General features: G+C 39.0%; 1 protein-coding gene across 3 annotated transcripts in view; it reads right to left on the bottom strand.

The window, feature by feature from the left end:
• LOC145674409 (solute carrier family 15 member 1) overlaps positions 1–19,033 on the bottom strand; it is a 301,314-nt gene that overhangs the window by 234,596 nt on the left and 47,685 nt on the right. For all 3 annotated transcript variants that reach the window (XM_081744435.1, XM_081744434.1, XM_081744436.1), the window contains one exon: positions 8,884–8,948. In XM_081744435.1, coding sequence (XP_081600561.1) covers positions 8,884–8,948 — 65 coding nt within the window. The remainder of the gene's footprint in view (positions 1–8,883; positions 8,949–19,033) is intronic.

Here is a 19,033-nt window from a genome sequence, read left to right as displayed (position 1 = left end):
CACAAACCATCTTCCAAGCAGCTGTTTCTTGCTACAATTCCTTTGCCTGGCAACATGTCTTCTCTTTTTTTCCTTCCTTTTGAAATCTTTTAAACAGCAGGCGGTCTATTGTTCCGAAATGCACCAAATACGCTCGAGCTGACGTTTTCTCAGCGATTTTATTGCTTTCGCGTTTATGATTAGCCATCTACATTTAAATACATGATCAGCGTATTTCAAGAGTACGCATGAGCAATAAATACGCTTTGCGATCGCCTCAAATAGCCGGGTACTAAAACTGGGAACAGTTAATGTCTACCACTTTCGTTAGATGCGCCATCTCCATCAAAGAAAGACTATCCTTAACTTTTGACCTTCTACGTTCTGGACAAAGTTGATGATAATCTATTAAGTAAGGGCTGTGACAAACATCTTAACATTTCAGCTAAACGAATAAAACGCAAGTTCTGGCGCGACGTTGCCAAGTGGTAAAAGGGTGTGGCTATGGGTAAGCAGACAAACTACAGCGCGATCAGGTGGCAGAGGATAGACATGGATGTGTACAAAATAAACGTGGCAATACCGCTGGACTCTCATTTGCTAGCAGCACTTAAAGGGAACTTGGAGCGCCGCCTTCAAATGTCAAGATATTTGTCACGCCGTTTAGTTCTTACATTTTTTTTGTTTTCCGGACGAACCAACACATACATGGACACACACAGTAAATATACAGGGTGGCCCAAAAGTAGGTATACAGAACCGTACTGATCAGCTCATTGCATTTTATATCATTTCTTATGTTTCATCCATCAGGTAGACTTAGTTTCTTTATTATTTGTTCTTACAGTGTTTTACTTATATCTTAAGCTCGAAAGAGCCGAAGCAAATGAACCTATTAGCTAGAATGTTATGCTTGATCCATGCAGGGGTGTATACCTACTTTTGAGCCACTTTGGTAAACCAAACTTTTTTTAATGAAACTTTGTGTGATATCCAGTTATTGTGATTTTGTGTTAAATAATGAAAGTTTACTTCGAACAATTCCAATTCATCTTCTCTTGACGACATTAGAATTCAGCATTTCCAAAAGAAAACAGTTCCACATCAACATATAGAAAACTAGCTATCAATTTAGTCAATGTTGTAGAATAACAAAGTTGGTATTTTTAAAAGCATAATTATCATTACTTTTTCTTTTGTTAACTTTTCATTGTTATGCTTGTTTATCACACACAAAAAATGTTTATTTTTATTTTTTCATATCCACATAGCCGGTAAAACAAATAATAATAATAATAATAATAATAATAATAATAATAATAATAATAATAATAATAATAATAATAATAATAATAATATATTTTCTTGTTATTTTGAACTGATTAATTAAAACCTTTAGTTGAATGTCATTTTTCTCAATAATAAGTCAAAAATAAACAATTATTATAAATAAATTTTGCAATTAAATCAGTATGTTAAGGTATTGGTATTTTTTTCCTGTTTGCTTTTTCCACAATTCTATGCAAGTACAGTATATTGTGTTGTTAAAATTTATAAAACTTTTTGGTTTTATGAATTAGTGGCTCAATTGTCTGCTTTGCTAGGTTAATATAAGAAATCGATGGCGAAAGTGCAAAACTTCGTATCTCCATTTTTTTAAATGGAATTTTAGAGTTTATTTGCATTCGATTCCCCACACCTGAACCTACGTGTGTGTAAAAATTCGTAAACGAAAACCCAATAAAAACGTGAAAACTAACTTTTAAAACAACATATCGCATATAAGATAATGTAAAAGCAGAACGGTTTTATTGCTCTCCTGAAAAGTTTGGTTTTGATAAGTTACGAGATTTTGCACTTTCGCCGTCGAAATGTTGGTATATAATATGTTTCGTTACTCAGTTGCTTTTTACTATTATTGAAGCCCTCTCTGATATCGGTCATTTTCGATCATTATATATATATATATATATATATATATATATATATATATATATATATATATATATATATATATATATATATATATATATATCCTCTCTCTTCCCCAAGTTGCGGAGCTGAATTTGGATTTAAACGGCATCGGGGGTGTCACTGCTCATCTCAGCGACCTCGAAAACAATGGATTCGGCACTAATATCGGTCATTTTCAATCATTTCTAAATATCCCAATATCCCCTCTCCCCCTCCCTAAGGTCTACCGTCAAACTGAAATGATAAAAACCATCCCAGGTCCAAACCTCATCTATGTTGAAAATTTGATTCAGATCGGTCGCGTGGTTCAAGAGTTATTGTCATAATCCTAGTCACATTCATTTTTATTTATATAGATTTTAGTGCAATGTAGTTTTAGTGCAATGTAGATTTTAGTGCGATGTATTTCTTGACTTGTTTATCCATGTATCTTTTTCTCTTTTTTTTTATGTGACCAACTTAAGGCTTTGGTTGTAGTATCACTTTCATAAATAAATAAATAAATAAATAAATAAATAAATAAATAAATAAATAAATAATAATAATAATAATAATAATAATAATAATAATTATTATTATTATTATTATTATTATTATTATTATTATTATTATTATTATTATTATTATTATTATATTCTTTGCTGCCAAAAATGCTACACAAAACTTATAATGTGTTATCTTTGCAAATTACAGTTAGTTTAGCAGTTTGCAACGCGAAAAGCAAAATTTAAAAATGTAAACAAAAGATAAATAGAAATTTCTCCTACAGAAAAGTATATTTAATAAAAAGACGTTCTTTTTGAAAGCCTTTCGTAACGGATTTTTCTCTACGTTATCATACCCTTTGATAAATTTTAAAAACAGGAAGTTTTCCATTTAAAAAAAAAATTATCACAAACTTTTTCAAGTGGTGATGAAACAAGAATTCCAGTTGACTTTAAAGAACCAAGGATGGTGAGCAATAATGAAGTAACAGGTTTCATAATATATATATATATATATATATATATATATATATATATATATATTCTAGTTTAAAACAAGGATTCAAAAAAAAAGCAATTACTTCATTTTTCATTATCATTCATAATCGTTATTTTAATATGGTTGTTTTTATTTCAATGTTAACTGCGTCAGTCATAATAACTGGTTAACACGTAATTAGTAAAGTGGATTGCATGGTTGGTATGATGGGCCTACCATGATCTATTGTTTATTACAAAATTAGGGCCAAAAATATTATACAAGGTGATTATAATTAAAATTTCACTTTCAAAATGCTGAAAAAAGAAGCACTCGTCAGAATGACTTCAAATTTGAACTGAATATACTTGAAGAAGGGGTAAATGGTATGGCATAAGAAAAAGAACAAAGATCCAAAATGTACCAATAGATAGCGCTGTAAGCGGCATAACGAAAGTGGATTATGTGATTTAATCATTATGTGCCTTTTTATGAGATTTTTGCCAAAGGACAATTAAAAACCGAATCATTATGTGTTTATTATGTGTTTTTGGCCTAAGGATAATTAAAAACCGATTTGCCCATCCAACGTGATACGACCTTGCCGTGGTGGATGGGCTTTCCACTAACAGTGTCGCAACTATTGAATGACTTGGAAGTCATTTTTTCGTCACAAAACCGAAACGATCATGCACAATGAACAGTAGAGTTGGTTTAATGTGCAACTCGTGCCAAAAACGTTGTATTTCGATTTAAAGTGTAACAGAGTCCACTTTCGTTATGTCGATTACAGTGCCACCTATTAATACGCTTTGGAACTTTTTTCTAATGCCATATAGTTTCTCTCTTTTTCAAGTATATTCAGTTCAAATTTGAAGTCGTTCTGATCAATTGTTCTTTTTCTACAGCATTTTGAAAGTGAGACTTTAATTATAATCATCAACAAAAAATTACTACGAGCTGATTATATATAGAATTATATATAGAACACAAGAGGAGGCTCTACATATCATCGAGCAATACAGTGCAACCAACAGTGGACACTTGTATGTAACGCCAATGTTCCATAGACTTTACATATAAACAGACGGACCCTTGCCTATCTGTGTAATGTACTAAAGTAAAGTAACACAATTTAATGCATAGGGACAGCGACGCAACTATAGTTAGCGTCACCAGAATTTGCGTGTGTCATCAGCGAATAAGCTCGCAGTACGCTGTTACTAAACCTTCAGGGAGGAATCTAATCATTCATAACTGATTTTGTTGGTATTTGTGGACAACTACGTATGATTTGATTCCTCCCTAAAGGTTTAGTAACAGCGTACTGCGAGCTTATTGGCTGATGACACACGCCAATTCGGGTGACGTGGACTATAGGCTAGTTGTCATCCGGGGCAAGAATTCGCCTTAGCGCCCCCTGACCAAGCAAACCAAAAATCTCCCTGAGTACAACTGATATTGGCATCATACAGTAATTCTTCTATTTCATTTTTACTTCAAGCAGTAAAGCTTAATTTCAGCATTGGAGTACATAATTTAATTTTTAGTACAAGATAAAACACCAACTAATTAGTGTTTGCCAAATAATCTGAGAGTAGCATGCTTGACATATTCTTATAGTCTTATCATAATAACTGCAAAGCGCAATTTTTTGGAACTTATCGGGATGTGCATATGTGTAGAATGAATCAACAGTCTGTTGCTTTAGAATAGAATATTTAATTATGACAAACAGTTAAGCTGTTGTCTCGAGTATTATACTCGGACATTTTGTAGATCTCTTCAATCGATGTAAGTTAAATGAAAACACGAAAAGCTGGAGCTAAAATTTAACTTTGAAAGCTTTTTTGGCTGCAAACGTTTTTACAATGTCCTCAAAAGATAGCTTCGAAGCTAACTTATGCTCTATGGCTTATGATCCTAAGGTTAATGAGTCGTTCTTTTTCTGTTAAGTTTCTAAGATAATTTTTATGAACGTTAGTTTGCTAAAACTCCTTTCCATTTCTTATAGTGAAAATAAATATTTGCTCAGTTTTGTCCCCCCCCCAATCTGGCGCCCGCGGCACAAGTAGGGATGCGTACGAGACAAGATTTCTGGGTGTCTTGTCTCGAAAATGTGCTGTAAAAGTGATGTCTCGACTTGAAAAATGTATATTTCTCTATTGTACGAGCCGTGTCTCGACTCGAATTTTGTCAGGAAAATCCTGTCTCGACTCGTCTCGTGCGTATCCCTAGGCACAAGCCCCGTTTGCTGCCCTCTTAGTTACGTCATTGCATTGAGGTCACAATACATTATTATGGACTAGTAGTGAGCACAAAAACCGGTACGGTTTTCAATCAAAAACTATTTGCTTCTCCATTGAGTCGTTCGGAAATACGTTAAGTGCTACAGAAAAAGATAACGGTCTAGACAAACATCAGTTTTCTTTAAAAAAAAACTCTTTTTTTCTTTTCTTTTCTTTTTCTTTCTTTCTTTCTTTTTTGTGGAGAAACCTGAAACAGGTTTCTGAACTGGTCTTTGAAGCTTAGTGAACCGGTTTTTTGCAGAAAGGCGATACTGATTTCGGAGAAAAAAAAAGTCTTTCAGATGACTTAGGCGAGTGAATCATGATTTAAGAACTGATAGAATGAGAATGTGGGATGAAACGGGAGCACCCAGTTGTCCACCACAAGCTTATTGGCTAAGGATCGAACCAGGAACCTCACGCACGAGAGGTAAGCGCTCTACCACTGAGCCATCATGCTCCCCCAAATAAGTCAATGGAAAGCTTTTTATGAACGCGGCATTGAACCTCTGAGTACCATAAGCCAGCTTACTAAGCTTCAGGTAGGTACTGCTATATTCCATTTTTCATTTTTCTCAAACTGTTCAACCATTTTGCCGTGAAGCGATTAGAAACAACAGAAACATCATGTTTATATGCCACCTTTCTCTCTAAGAGAAAATTTTCAAAAAAAAAAAAAAAAAAAAGCAAAAAAAACGTTGGAATACTTCTCAGTTTATTGTTTAAAATCTGTTTTGTAGCAGGCCTTTATCCACGGGGGGCTAGGAAGGGTCGGGATCCCCTAAAATTTTACTGGCTCACCTAAAATTTTCACTTTAGGCTTGCAAATAAACTATAATATGGTGATGGACTATAGTAAGATCGTATAGGGCCCCCCTAACTTCTACCGCCCCCCTTTAAAATTTTGAGCTGGCTATGAGCCTGTTTTGTAGCTAGGCCATGAAACTTGAAAATGTTAACACCGTAATTGCGTGTATATTACGTATATTTCCCTAATACACACAATATTTTATTTTTTTTTTAAAAAAGAAAAACGTTCACTTAAGTTTCCTAGTCCGGTCTTTTTATATAGGAAGGTAAATGTGTCTTACTTCTAGTTTCGGTATCTACCTAAAATACTGGAGCAACGAAAAAGAGAGAAAACATGAAAGAAAATATTAACCGACCTAAAAGGAGCGCTAGAAAAGAGAGAGTATATTTTTAGTGGCTACTAAAATTATCACTAAACCTAAAATTTTGTTAGGCAATAATTTGTTTGATTGACACAAGCACCACACTTTTCAAATTGATAATACAGGGTGTTTCAAAATGAATATCGGGATTTTAACACTTTGTAATTTATTACAATTAACTTACAATTATAAAGGTAACCGATAATGCTCTGTCGCTTTTTGTGGAGGTCTATGTTCAATTCGCCTCACACCGTGAGTTGAATGTGAATGGAGATAAGGCGAAGGCCAGTTGTTGGTGTGGGTACATGCAACATAATACCTGGTTGTGGCAGTTCAGTTACACCGTGAACTTACGTAAGTACAGAATGAACATGGGACCTCCACAGAGCGTCATAAAGGCGTGTGTGCAGTACGAGTTCAAACTGGGGACAAACGCCGCTGCAGTGGAGCGGAAGATACGCCAGGCCTTTGGTGAGGGTGTCCTGACTACGCTGACAGTGCAGCAATGGTTTAACAAGTTTAAGGACGGTGACGAAACACTCGAAGACGCACCACGTGAAGGAAGAGCAACACATGTACAAAATGAGTTGAGTTGATTTTCGTTTAGCGTCCCGTGGAGCAGTGAGGCTATATGAGACGTGGACCTACTGATTAATGTGGAATCCGGACCACATGAGCTCCCGCCGGGAATCGAACCCGGGATGTACAAAATGAAGATCTTCAGGCAGCAATAGATTCGAACAGTGGACAGAAATGTGAGGAACTGGGACTACAATTCAGTGTGAGTGGAGAAACCATTCGGTAGCACCTCCATCAACTTGGGCAGCACTACAAGTTGGGTCGATGAATCACATAGAATTTGACTCCGAGCCAGAAGGCAACGCAAGCAGACACGTGTGTTTCTTTGCTATCTCGTCTGAGGAAGGAGTCATTTCTGGAAAGGATGTTGACATGTGATGGGAAGTGGGTCCTGTACGAAGCTCCACGGTGACATCATCATTGGTTAACATCTCATGAACCGGTTCCAAAATAACCGAAACCAGCACTGCACCAGAAGGTCCTCTTGTGTGTTTGGTGGACTGCTTGTTGTATTGTGCATCGGGAACTGTTACCAGCTGGTCAGAGCATCAATGCAACTGTGTGCTGTCAGCAGTTGAGAGTCGTGTTCAAGAAAAACTCAAATACTCTGGAGCCAGTACTTCTGAATCGCAAAGTAGTCCTCCTGTTAGAAGACAACGCTAAGCCCCGCCTGGCTAGGATGACCCGGGACATCATTCTACGCCTTGGTGGGAAACACTATTTCATCCGCCATACTCCCCGGACATTGCACCGTCCGATTATCACCTTTCATTCCTTGATCAACCACCCTAGAAAACGCCAGTTCAAATCCCAAGTAGAGGTGTAAAATGAACTTGACACCTTCTTCGCTTCACGGCCCACCAAGTTCTACCGCGATGGAATCCATGACCTTCCAGAACGTTGGTAGAAGGTCATCAATGCTGAAGGGCACTATTTTTGATCTTCCAGGTACGTCTTAGGTGATATATCGATGTTCGAAAGTGGTGGGCGAAAAAGCGACAGAACTTTCTTGGTTACCTTTATAATACACTAAATGAAAGAGATTCTAGCTCAAGCAGTTTTGTACGTACGCATACACATGCACTGTTTCCTCTGTCTGTCATTAGGAAGCGCTAGTAGCAATGATGGCGACTAGTGAGCAGAAAGCATTTCGTGTTTTACATTTTGCAAAAACTGAATCTATAGTTACAGTGCAACTGTCTGTATGGCGAATTTTAAGGAGAGGCTTAAAACTACGTCCTTATCGTTTGCAGTTGCTACAAGCTCTAAAGCGTACAGACTACGGTTTATGCGCCAACTGTACTAATGAAATGTTGCTGCACGACGATGATTTCCTGTGTCGTATCGTCTTCAGCGATGAATCGACATTTCACCTAAGTGGCGATGTGAACACCCATAATGTTCGAATCTGGGGGTAAGCATATCACTACGAGATCGTACAGCTGCAACTAGACACCCGTAAATTGAATGTGTTTTGTACCATCCCGGCGGAAAGTTTATGAGCCTTTCTTGCCTATCAACTTGATGTATGCCGTGTGACAAATGGTGCTCTCATTGAACACTTGCAGCAAAAACTGTTTGAGTTGCTCTTTCATTTGATGTCTTATTTATAATTGTACGTTAAATGTGATAAATACTACGAAGCCTTAAAACTCCGATATTCATTTTGAAACACCCTGTAGTAACTTTTTAGAGCTGTTTATTAATTTTTGCTTTTTAACACCTCTTAATTATTTTCTGCTTTTATCGCTTCTTGTTACATTCTTTTTAGCGCTTATTTTGAAGACTTAATCTGGTGGAAGCTACCAGATCCAATGATATTAAAGTGCTGTTCTCAGGAGAAAGACAATGGGTGTTCAGTTTTTATTGAACAAAACTGTACCTGTGTGTGTGCATCTTAGGTCATAAGATGAATCCATCCTACTTACCTCCGGAATGGAGTTGCTTTCGACATCTTCTACAGAACCCCTTTTACTCCCAAGCAAAGCAGTCGCTGAAAGAGAAAAGAGAAAGGTTGTTTATTATTGCGTAACTACTACATCACATTAATGCAATTTTTATTGAAGAACCTCTTCCTTAAATATTTTCACACAGGAAAAATTACTACGTCATTCTCTATTCTAACACGATAAGAAAGTTTTTTTTTCGATTGAGAAAAGATCCTAATTTGACCCCTGACACTTATACTCGTCCATTCTTCTATTAATGGAAGTGATTTTATGGTTTTCCCGTCTTTCCGGTGCTTCCATACTTTATAACTACATAGTGCGGCAATTAGGAAACGAGATTGATTGTTGTTCTGTATGGTTGCAAAACATGGTCGCTTACTCTGAGGGAAGAACGTAGACTGAAAGTATTTGAGAACATTTGAGAACAAGATCCTAAGACGAATATTCAGACCCAAGAAGAACGGGAATGAGGAATGGCGGAAACTTCATAACGCGGAACTACATAATTCATACGGTTTACCCAACATTGTTAGAAAGAGGAAAAATGAAATCTTTAAGTTTTACGTCCCACGGTTATGCCGGTTAGGCTAAAGGAGACGGTGATGATGATTGATGAGTGAAATGAAGAAAGTGGGAGGAAACGGGAGAACCCCAAGAAAACCCACGAGCACGGTGTTTGTCCACCGCAAAGTCCACACGGCGCGAGCTGGGATCGAACCTGGGACCCCAAGCACCGGAGGTGAACGCTCTACCACTGAGCCACCGCGGACCCCTCCAACATTGTTAGGGTCGTCAAGTCTAGGAGGCTTAGATGGGCAGGTCATATAGCTAGAATGGAAGAAAGTAGAAACGCTTTGAAAGTCTTGACTGGAAGACCAATCGGAAAACAACCATTAGGAAGACGTAGGCGCAGATGGGAGGACAATATTAAGATGGATCTCGTAGAAATAAGAATACAAAGTAGAAACGGGATCCAATTGGCTAAGGACAGACGTCAATGGAGAGCTTTTGTGAATGCGGCATTGAAACTTCATGTTCCATAGGCCGAGTTAGTTAGATTTATTTTTGTGCTACAACGTTAATTCTAGCACGAAAGTTTTTCATAGTGATAAATTTTGCTTGTGAAACATGTGCAAAACCCCCCAGCAATTTCGTCAGAACAATTAATTCTAATTCTGTATGTAACATTCAGAATACATAATGCTGTGCTTTTAATAAATAAATAAGAATTAAAGGTATCAATTACCATTAATGGTACCGAAGGACATTATTATTGGGGCCACAAATATTTGTTTTTCTCGATCTTCTCGAAAAATGCACATCAGAATTTATCCTCAAATATATCATTTTTTTTAGCTTGATGTGAGCTATCGCTTTACAATTGTCTTATATTTTGACAATAATATACATCAACAAAAATTAAAGTTGAAGAGTTAATCATATTTTTTTTTCTCGCACTGTGAGAATACGCCTCATTTTGGATATAAAGAGCTGAATGTGGATTTAAACGTCATCTGAAGTGTCACTGTTCATCTCAGCGACCCCGTAAACTATGGAATCAACACTAATATCGGTCATTTTTGATGACTTTTATATATCTCCCCTCTTCCTTCCCCAAGTTGCAAGGCTGAATTTGGATTTAAACGGCATCGGAAATGCCACTCTTCGTCTTAGTGATGCCGAAAACTATGGATTCGACACTAATGTCGGTCGTATTTTTTTTTTAAAATCAATTTTAAAATATATCCCCGTCTTCTAAGTTGTACTGTCAAAGCAAAATGATAAAAACCATCCCAGGTCCGAACTTCATCTATGTTGAAAATATGATCGAGATCGGTCGGGTTGTTCAAGAGTCACAAACATAGTGACTTTCATTTTTTATACATAGATTAACCTATGAATTGTATTCAAGCTACTATCATAATGAAAGATTGATGAGGGTAGTTTCATTTAGGCGCGCACCCAGAATGTTTTTCTTGGGAGGGGTCTCAAGTTTGCGGGTGCTTAAATACTACAAGACAGTACGTCATGTAGTATTGAACAGGTGCTATTCTGCACCTTAAATGAACGATATGTAATGATTAAGTACTGTATCCTATTTTCCCAGAAATAGTAATAGAACTAGAGCTCCTTCATGGCTAAGCGGTTAGCGTACGAGCCTTTGGCGTGGGAAACTCGGGTTCGATTCCCGGCGAGAGCTCAAGTGGTTCGGATTCCACGTTAATCAGAAAGTTCATGTCTCATATAGCCTCCCCCATAGAGAATTCCCCCCGATGTCCGCCTCCGCAGCGAAAGGGCCATCCGAGACTTTTTTTTTTTTGCTCAGATCGCGCCTTTCAGTTTCGGCACCTGAAAGCTTAACCGAAACAGGGCTATCATCATTGCAATCTTCTTTGCTTTATTATTTTTTCATCATTCATTTGTTTTTCTATTTGGACAAGGGTAGATAGGGACGAAGGATACGAAAAATGGACGAAACCACAACACTAAGAAACAACAAAAGATAAATTTAGACAAAATCAACAAAGAAAAAAAGAGAAGGAAAAAATATATTTTTTATATAAACTCCTAACTACCTAATATTTGTTCATCTTCTAATTTTCCTATTCTATTCTATTCCCGACTCAAGTTTAGCTTACTCTAGTCTACAATTGTTTCATCTTCGTTCCTTTTATTATACTTAGTCTTTCTCGTATGTTTATCATCATCTTCATAGGTCTAGGTTTCACCTGTCCGAGACTGTCCGACTGTCATCCGAGACTGTTCGACTCGTGGAAAATAAGCTACGAAAGTAGCCGTGCCGACACATCGTCGAAACAACTTCCCACAGGTCGATTTTGGGTCGGCAAAGGCGCGGGAAACCTACGGCAATGGTTATAGAAAGACGTCAAAAATACAACATTCCGACGATTGATTTACGGTCGACAAAACGGCGACGTAGCGATAGGCAATATGGCGTTTCAAAGGCTGGTTTAGAGTCGAGAATTAGGCGGCCTAGCGGCTAAGTCGTCTCGGAAAAGGACGGCGGCACACAGGATCTCAGTTTCTTCGGCAGAGAGTTGGATCTATGACCAGCCCTGCCGCGACGTCGCGTTTCTGCCGACATACAATCAGCAAAAGATCGGTGGCTACTGGCTACTCTGATCCGAGCCGGTAAAAAGATGTTTTTTTCTGTACATAGTCGTGTATGATCCTATGTACCGGCGGCCCGCCACCGTCCGCTGTGGGCCGCCCACTTTTCGATCGCGATTTCGCCATGGGGTCGATGCTGCAAGCGACGCAAAACTCAAAATCACCTTACCTCAATAACAGAACTAGATTGTTTTCAAAAGAGGAAAAAGAGTAGGAAGGCATGGTGGCTCAGTGGTAGAGCGCTTACCTTTGGTGGGGGGTTCCATGGTTTGATTTCTGACCAAGTGAGTTTGTGGTGGAAAACATCGTGTCCGTGAGTTTTCTCGGAGTACTCCCGTTTCCTCCCACTTTTTCATTCCACAAATTCTTGCATCATCATTCACTTGCCTTAATAATCATCTCCCTTAGCCTAAAGAGCATACTCGTGAAGGCTTTGTTTCAAGCAAATAAGGAGAACAGATGAAGATCAAAATCTTTAGGATTTCTCCGCTCAACAAGTATAATTTCATTAAGAAAGTATACAAATATATCTTAAGTTACCAAATTTTGGAAGGTCTGGATTCAGTGGACCCCCTACATAAATGCGCTCCTGGTTTCCTTTCAGTAGGTGCCGTGGTTATCGTACATCAATTTTTAGCTCTACAAAAATAAAATAAAATAAAAAAAGCTCCTCTCGACTTTCTCAAAAACTATAGACCCCCTACATAAGGATTAACACTCAGTAATACGAGGCACGTTCGGAAAGTAACCTCTGATTGGTCACTGTGCGTGAAGTATTGGAGACAACATTACCACCTTTGCACAGACGTGCGCGGTAGAGACCTGCACGGGCCGGGCCCAGCCCGAGGCCCGAAACCCGGCCCGGCCCGCGGGCCGGGCTTGGGCGGGCCAACGCTGTTATTTCTTTGGGTCGGGCCGGGCTTGGGCGGGCCGACAATGTTATTTCTTCGGGCCGGGCCGGGCTTGGGCTGGCCGACACTGATTTCTCTTCAGGTTGGGCCGGGCTGGGGCCGATCAATTACAATTCTTTAATAATTATTGACTTTCGTTAAATTGGAATAAAGCCAAATGTTGAAGAAGTGTGTCCGTGAAAAATGTAACAAAGAATGCAATAGCTATTTACAGTTTCTGTTGCTTAGCGGCTCCACTTTCACTATAGAGGATTGCAGGCATTATGCGGTAAATTGAGCTCTGACCTTTACCTTCACTAAACCCAAAATATGACAAGAAGAGGTGGGAATGTTTTGCCTGTCGCAAAACAATATTGCCATCTTCACTTTATGCTAAAAATCAATCAAGTTAGATTTTTGTTACAGGGAATGGAGTTTTTGTTCTCTCGATGACAGGCAATGTTCTAACAGGCAATAGTACCATTCGGAAGGCAAGCGTCAGGTTGTGAACCAAAGTTTAGAAAATGTTTCTGAGGGTTAGGTCAAATTTAGTACTAAATTTCGAGAATGATTCGGGCTCGAGCTAATTAAAAAAATATCGGGCCGGGGTCGGGCCAAAAACTTTTAAAATTTATCGGGCCCGGGCCGGGCTTGGGCCAAGAATTTTGAAAAACTTATCGGGCCGGGCCGGGCTCGGGCCGAAAATCTCCAAAACTTTTCGGGCCCGGGCTGGGCCGGGCCTAGGTACGTTCGGGCTGGATTGGGCTCGGGCCGAAAAATTCGGCCCGTGCAGGTCTCTAGTGCGCGGCACATCAGTCTGCATCCAGCTGTGGTAGAATGAAGGTTGTCCGATCACTAGTTCCACTTTTGTAGCGTCTCAAAATGTGTGCTGAAAAAAAAATGCCAAGTATGAGGTGCGATCTGTTATACGTCTTCTTATGGCGAAACAATATTCGGCAGCAACTATTCATCGGGAACTTTGTGCCGTGTATGAACTAACGAGGAAACGGTCCCAAGTGTAAACAACTGATTTGGCTTAGGTCCGGATATGAGTTACGAGAGACCAAGGTAGGAGACACGTATTTTGGCGCTTGGGCCCATACGCAGAAATTTCCGAAATACGGGGCCCCAAAGTGGCCCTACATACTATAAATAGGAAGCGAATGACGTTACTTGTACTAAACCGATTTGGCTGGGGTCCGGATATGTGTTACAAGAGACCGAAGTAGGAGACACGTATTTTGGCGCTTGGGCCCATACGCAGAAATTTCCGAAATACGGGGCCCCAAAGTGGCCCTACATACTATAAATAGGAAGCGAATGACGTTACTTGTACTAAACCGATTTGGCTGGGGTCCGGATATGTGTTACAAGAGACCGAAGTAGGAGACACGTATTTTGGCGCTTGGGCCCATACGCAGAAATTTCCGAAATACGGGGCCCCAAAGTGGCCCTACATACTATAAATAGGAAGCGAATGACGTTACTTGTACTAAACCGATTTGGCTGGGGTCCGGATATGTGTTACAAGAGACCGAAGTAGGAGACACGTATTTTGGCGCTTGGGCCCATACGCAGAAATTTCCGAAATACGGGGCCCCAAAGTGGCCCTACATACTATAAATAGGAAGCGAATGACGTTACTTGTACTAAACCGATTTGGCTGGGGTCCGGATATGTGTTACAAGAGACCGAAGTAGGAGACACGTATTTTGGCGCTTGGGCCCATACGCAGAAATTTCCGAAATACGGGGCCCCAAAGTGGCCCTACATACTATAAATAGGAAGCGAATGACGTTACTTGTACTAAACCGATTTGGCTGGGGTCCGGATATGTGTTACAAGAGACCGAAGTAGGAGACACGTATTTTGGCGCTTGGGCCCATACGCAGAAATTTCCGAAATACGGGGCCCCAAAGTGGCCCTACATACTATAAATAGGAAGCGAATGACGTTACTTGTACTAAACCGATTTGGCTGGGGTCCGGATATGTGTTACAAGAGACCGAAGTAGGAGACACGTATTTTGGCGCTTGGGCCCATACGCAGAAATTTCCGAAATACGGGGCCCCAAAGTGGCCCTACATACTATAAATAGGAAGCGAATGACGTTACTTGTACTAAACCGATTTGGCTGGGGTCCGGATATGTGTTACAAGAGACCGAAGTAGGAGACACGTATTTTGGCGCTTGGGCCCATACGCAGAAATTTCCGAAATACGGGGCCCCAAAGTGGCCCTACATACTATAAATAGGAAGCGAATGACGTTACTTGTACTAAACCGATTTGGCTGGGGTCCGGATATGTGTTACAGGAGACAGAAGTAGGAGACACGTATTTTGGCGTTTGGACCCATACGCAGAAATTTCCGAAATACGGGGCCCCAAAGTGGCCCTACATACTATAAATAGGAAGCGAATGACGTTACTTGTACTAAACCGATTTGGCTGGGGTCCGGATATGTGTTACAGGAGACAGAAGTAGGAGAAACATATTTTGGCGTTTGGGCCCATACGCAGAAATTTCCGAAATACGGGGTCCCAAAGTAACCATACATGCTATAACTGGAAACTATATTGAAAAATAAAGCAAACTATTAGTTTTTAGACATATATAATGAATTCTTCTTATTTACTTTGGTATTTCTTTCTTAACCAATCGGAGGTTACTTTCCGAACGGCTCTTGTATCATCTTGGTTATGCTCGTTGAGATGCATTGATTTGTATATGTAGTATGTTTGAACATTTGCTTTTCTTAAACGGGAATATCATTGTAGATTTATTGACTTATCCAATGTTTAAGAACTGTACACAATTTGTAGGTCATGTATCAGATTGTGTGAAGATATTACGGCAATGCCTCAAATGTATTCATTCTTTTCTTCCTCTAGAAAGTTGCCTACTGAATGTATTATTACAGAGAACAACTTGCTTTATTACGAAGTAATTCATTCACAGCAAGTATTATGTACTAAGTTTTTCTTTGAAGTGTTCGGGGCTTTCCCTTGAACACACGTGTCACATTTCAGAGAAAATTATTATGACCGTTAAGCAACGGGATGTTATTCCAAGAATTCATGTTTGTTTGTAAATTGTAAATTCCATACTTCCGTAGGAGTGACTTTACGGAAACAGTGAATCCAGTTTAGAGTAAATTTCCAATCGCACTCTAAAGCCAGTGGTGTTATGCTAATTTTTTTAACAACCGGTTATATATATATTGACCGGTCGGAGAGAGAGAGAGAGAGAGAGTAGATGGATAGGTAGGTAGATATATACTGTAGATATAACTCCCATACGAAACAAACCATACGAAGTACGACAAAAGCAAATTGTTTACTGGATACCATAAGTAGCAAGTAGGGACCTACACAGCATCCTAATACAAGATGGTGTGAAAAAATTAGGTAGCACTGCGAATATCTTAGAAAGGAATTATGCCAGATAGATGGTTGTCAAAAAGTATGGGAAAAACCTTAGTCCAGCAATGGAACAACAATTGTCGATAATGGTATATATGCGTTCCAAATATAAATAGCAACACTGAAGTGATTTCAATTCTCATTCTTGATATCTGAGCATTTGAGAGTAAGAAATAAACGCTTATGTACACTCATGTCCAAAATTGTTGTCGCATGTCTATAAATATGTTGTTGTAGGAATATAATTTGATAACGAATTCGCCTGGTATTTCTTACAATGTTAGTATGTGTATAATCGGCAAAGACATGTATGTGGCAAATTTCATGTCAAAAGAGCAGTAAATAAGAACAATAAAACGAAAATAAAACTTTCTTGTTCATTAAGAGACATTCTATTTTATTCATTCTAATTTTCGTATTTATAACTCTTCTCCTATGAAATTTACCACACCTATACATTTCTCGATTACACACATAGTATCAGTATTGAAAGTACCCTGCAAAATCATTATCAAATTATAACTTACAAGAAGACAGTTATAGATATGCGACAATCATTTTGGACATGAGTGTACCTTGTTCTGAAAGATCATATATACCGTGTCCTGCGAAAGCGAACTAAGCGCCACTTTCATACTTTTGAGAAAATTACGTTTAAAGGTTGATGTCCAGCATTAGTGTAGCCGTAATCAAAAGTGAAATTATGTTTCTTTTCTTGGAAAGGTGTTCATTTCCCTCTCTTTTCGATTGTGCAAAACGTTTTAATGCTTATCAGGAACCAATCGTCGCATTTACGTGGATTTTCAAAATTTGGCGCTTAGTTCACTTTTGCATAACACGGTACATATGTTTAAACTGCAGCTGTAAGAATTTCTAAAAACAAAGAAAGTTAAACTAAAATTTACTGTTCCTGACTATAACTGGGTAAAATTTACAGTTGTGTCAGGGTATAACAAACGATTCTCCAAACTCAAAATATTTTAACAACCGGTTGTAGCAAACCGGTGCGAACCGGCTGAATAGCACCACTGTCCAAAGCTGTAATACGAAAGGATGACAATTGAATATTAGGGACTGCGTGAAAAAGAATTACTTATCTGTAAAATATCTATATCTGACAATAATGCGGAAACATTCGTGATATTTCTTTGCCAGAACACTGATCAGCAAAGACAAGAAAGATTTATGTGCTTCTTCGTATATTCTGTGTTGACATTCGAATCCCAAGTATCAGCCAGTCAGATTCAGAGCATGTCGAAGAAGAATCGTAACAGCTCTTAATCTTGAATGGTGAAAAGGTCGATTTAAATTTTAGGAATTCTAATTGAAAGTATGTGTATCGGTGCATCTACGAGGTGTGATCAAAATATACGATGAATAATTTTATTAGAAACAGAGTAATATGCTTACATGGAATTTGATTTAGTCTCCTTCAAAGGCTAAGCTGTCTTTGGTTAGCAATGCACTTATCCCAACATTGAATCCATGACTGGAAGCATTTCTGGAAGGCCTCTTTTGGAAGGGCGTTCAGCTGCTCAATCGTGGTCCTCTCAGTGTCAGGAATGGCATGAAAACGTTTTCCTTTAAGTACAGTTTTAATTTTTGGGAAGAGCCAAAAGTTTGGAGAGCAAAGCGAATGTGAATGGACAGGAATATTTTTTTTTCGGCCAAAAACTCGCGGATCAAAAGGAAGGTGTGGCATGGGGCGTTTTCGAGATGAAGCAAAAAGCCATTTACCCATTTCATCGGCGGTCAAAATGCTTTTCACAGTCTCATACGAGATGTTCAGTTCTTCGAAAAGCTCTCGAATAGTCATTCACCTGTTTAAACAAATGATTTGTGTCACTTTTTGCACGTTCTCACTTGTTTTTGACGTCGAAGAACGTCTCGATCGTTGCTCGTTTTTAACCAAATCCTTGGTGCTTTTGAATCGCTCATACCACTTGTAAACAGTCTTCAATGACACTGCTTCATCGTCATACACTGGTTTTGACATTTCGTGAGCTTCCTTGGCACGTTTTTGTAGCTTTATAACAAACCTTAACGTTGGCGTGCGACAGAGACACTTAACACATCCTCACTTTTCTACCCTTGGAAGCTAACATGTCACAGCTCGTTCAAACTCGACACTGACTATACCAGAGGTTTAGGCTACCGGGCTTACTAGTTGAAATGCAAACAACATCGATAGATGACGCTGTGCAACTACATTCACCATACTTTTTGATCATACCTTGTACAGCAGGGGACACTTCTAAATGGTACAGCCATATGGAGATTTACGGCTAAGGTGTACCATTTAGAAGTGTCCCCCGCTGTACAACTTTCGCCACATGAACCTGAGCGTTTATTGGAACCAAAGGTCGGAAGGCCATTTTTACAGTACCACGCAAATGCTCATTTGTAGTTTAACGACGCGTAGACACTTGTATCTTGAGATTCCGCAAAAAGGTAGTTCGGTGTAGCAATACAAGGAAGTCTGTCCATCATAAAAAGTAGTTGATGGTGGTGGACCGCAGCCACTTCAGCGACCTCAAAACTTCTTTTCTGAAAACTACGATCAGAGAGTGTCCAGGAGCTTTGTCATGTTGGAATCATTCCTTGTTCGATGATACACTTGGCTTGATGTTGCGAGATTTGTCATGTGTCTTAACATACCCAAACAGAACACCCGTTGATGGCAC

The sequence above is a fragment of the Thermobia domestica genome, chromosome 17 (genome assembly GCF_964235325.1).
Source record: "Thermobia domestica chromosome 17, izTheDome1.hap1.1, whole genome shotgun sequence".
In the NCBI taxonomy this organism is placed as follows: Eukaryota; Metazoa; Arthropoda; class Insecta; order Zygentoma; family Lepismatidae; genus Thermobia; species Thermobia domestica.
Note: the sequence above shows the minus strand (reverse complement) of the source record. Positions and strands in the feature narration are given on the sequence as shown.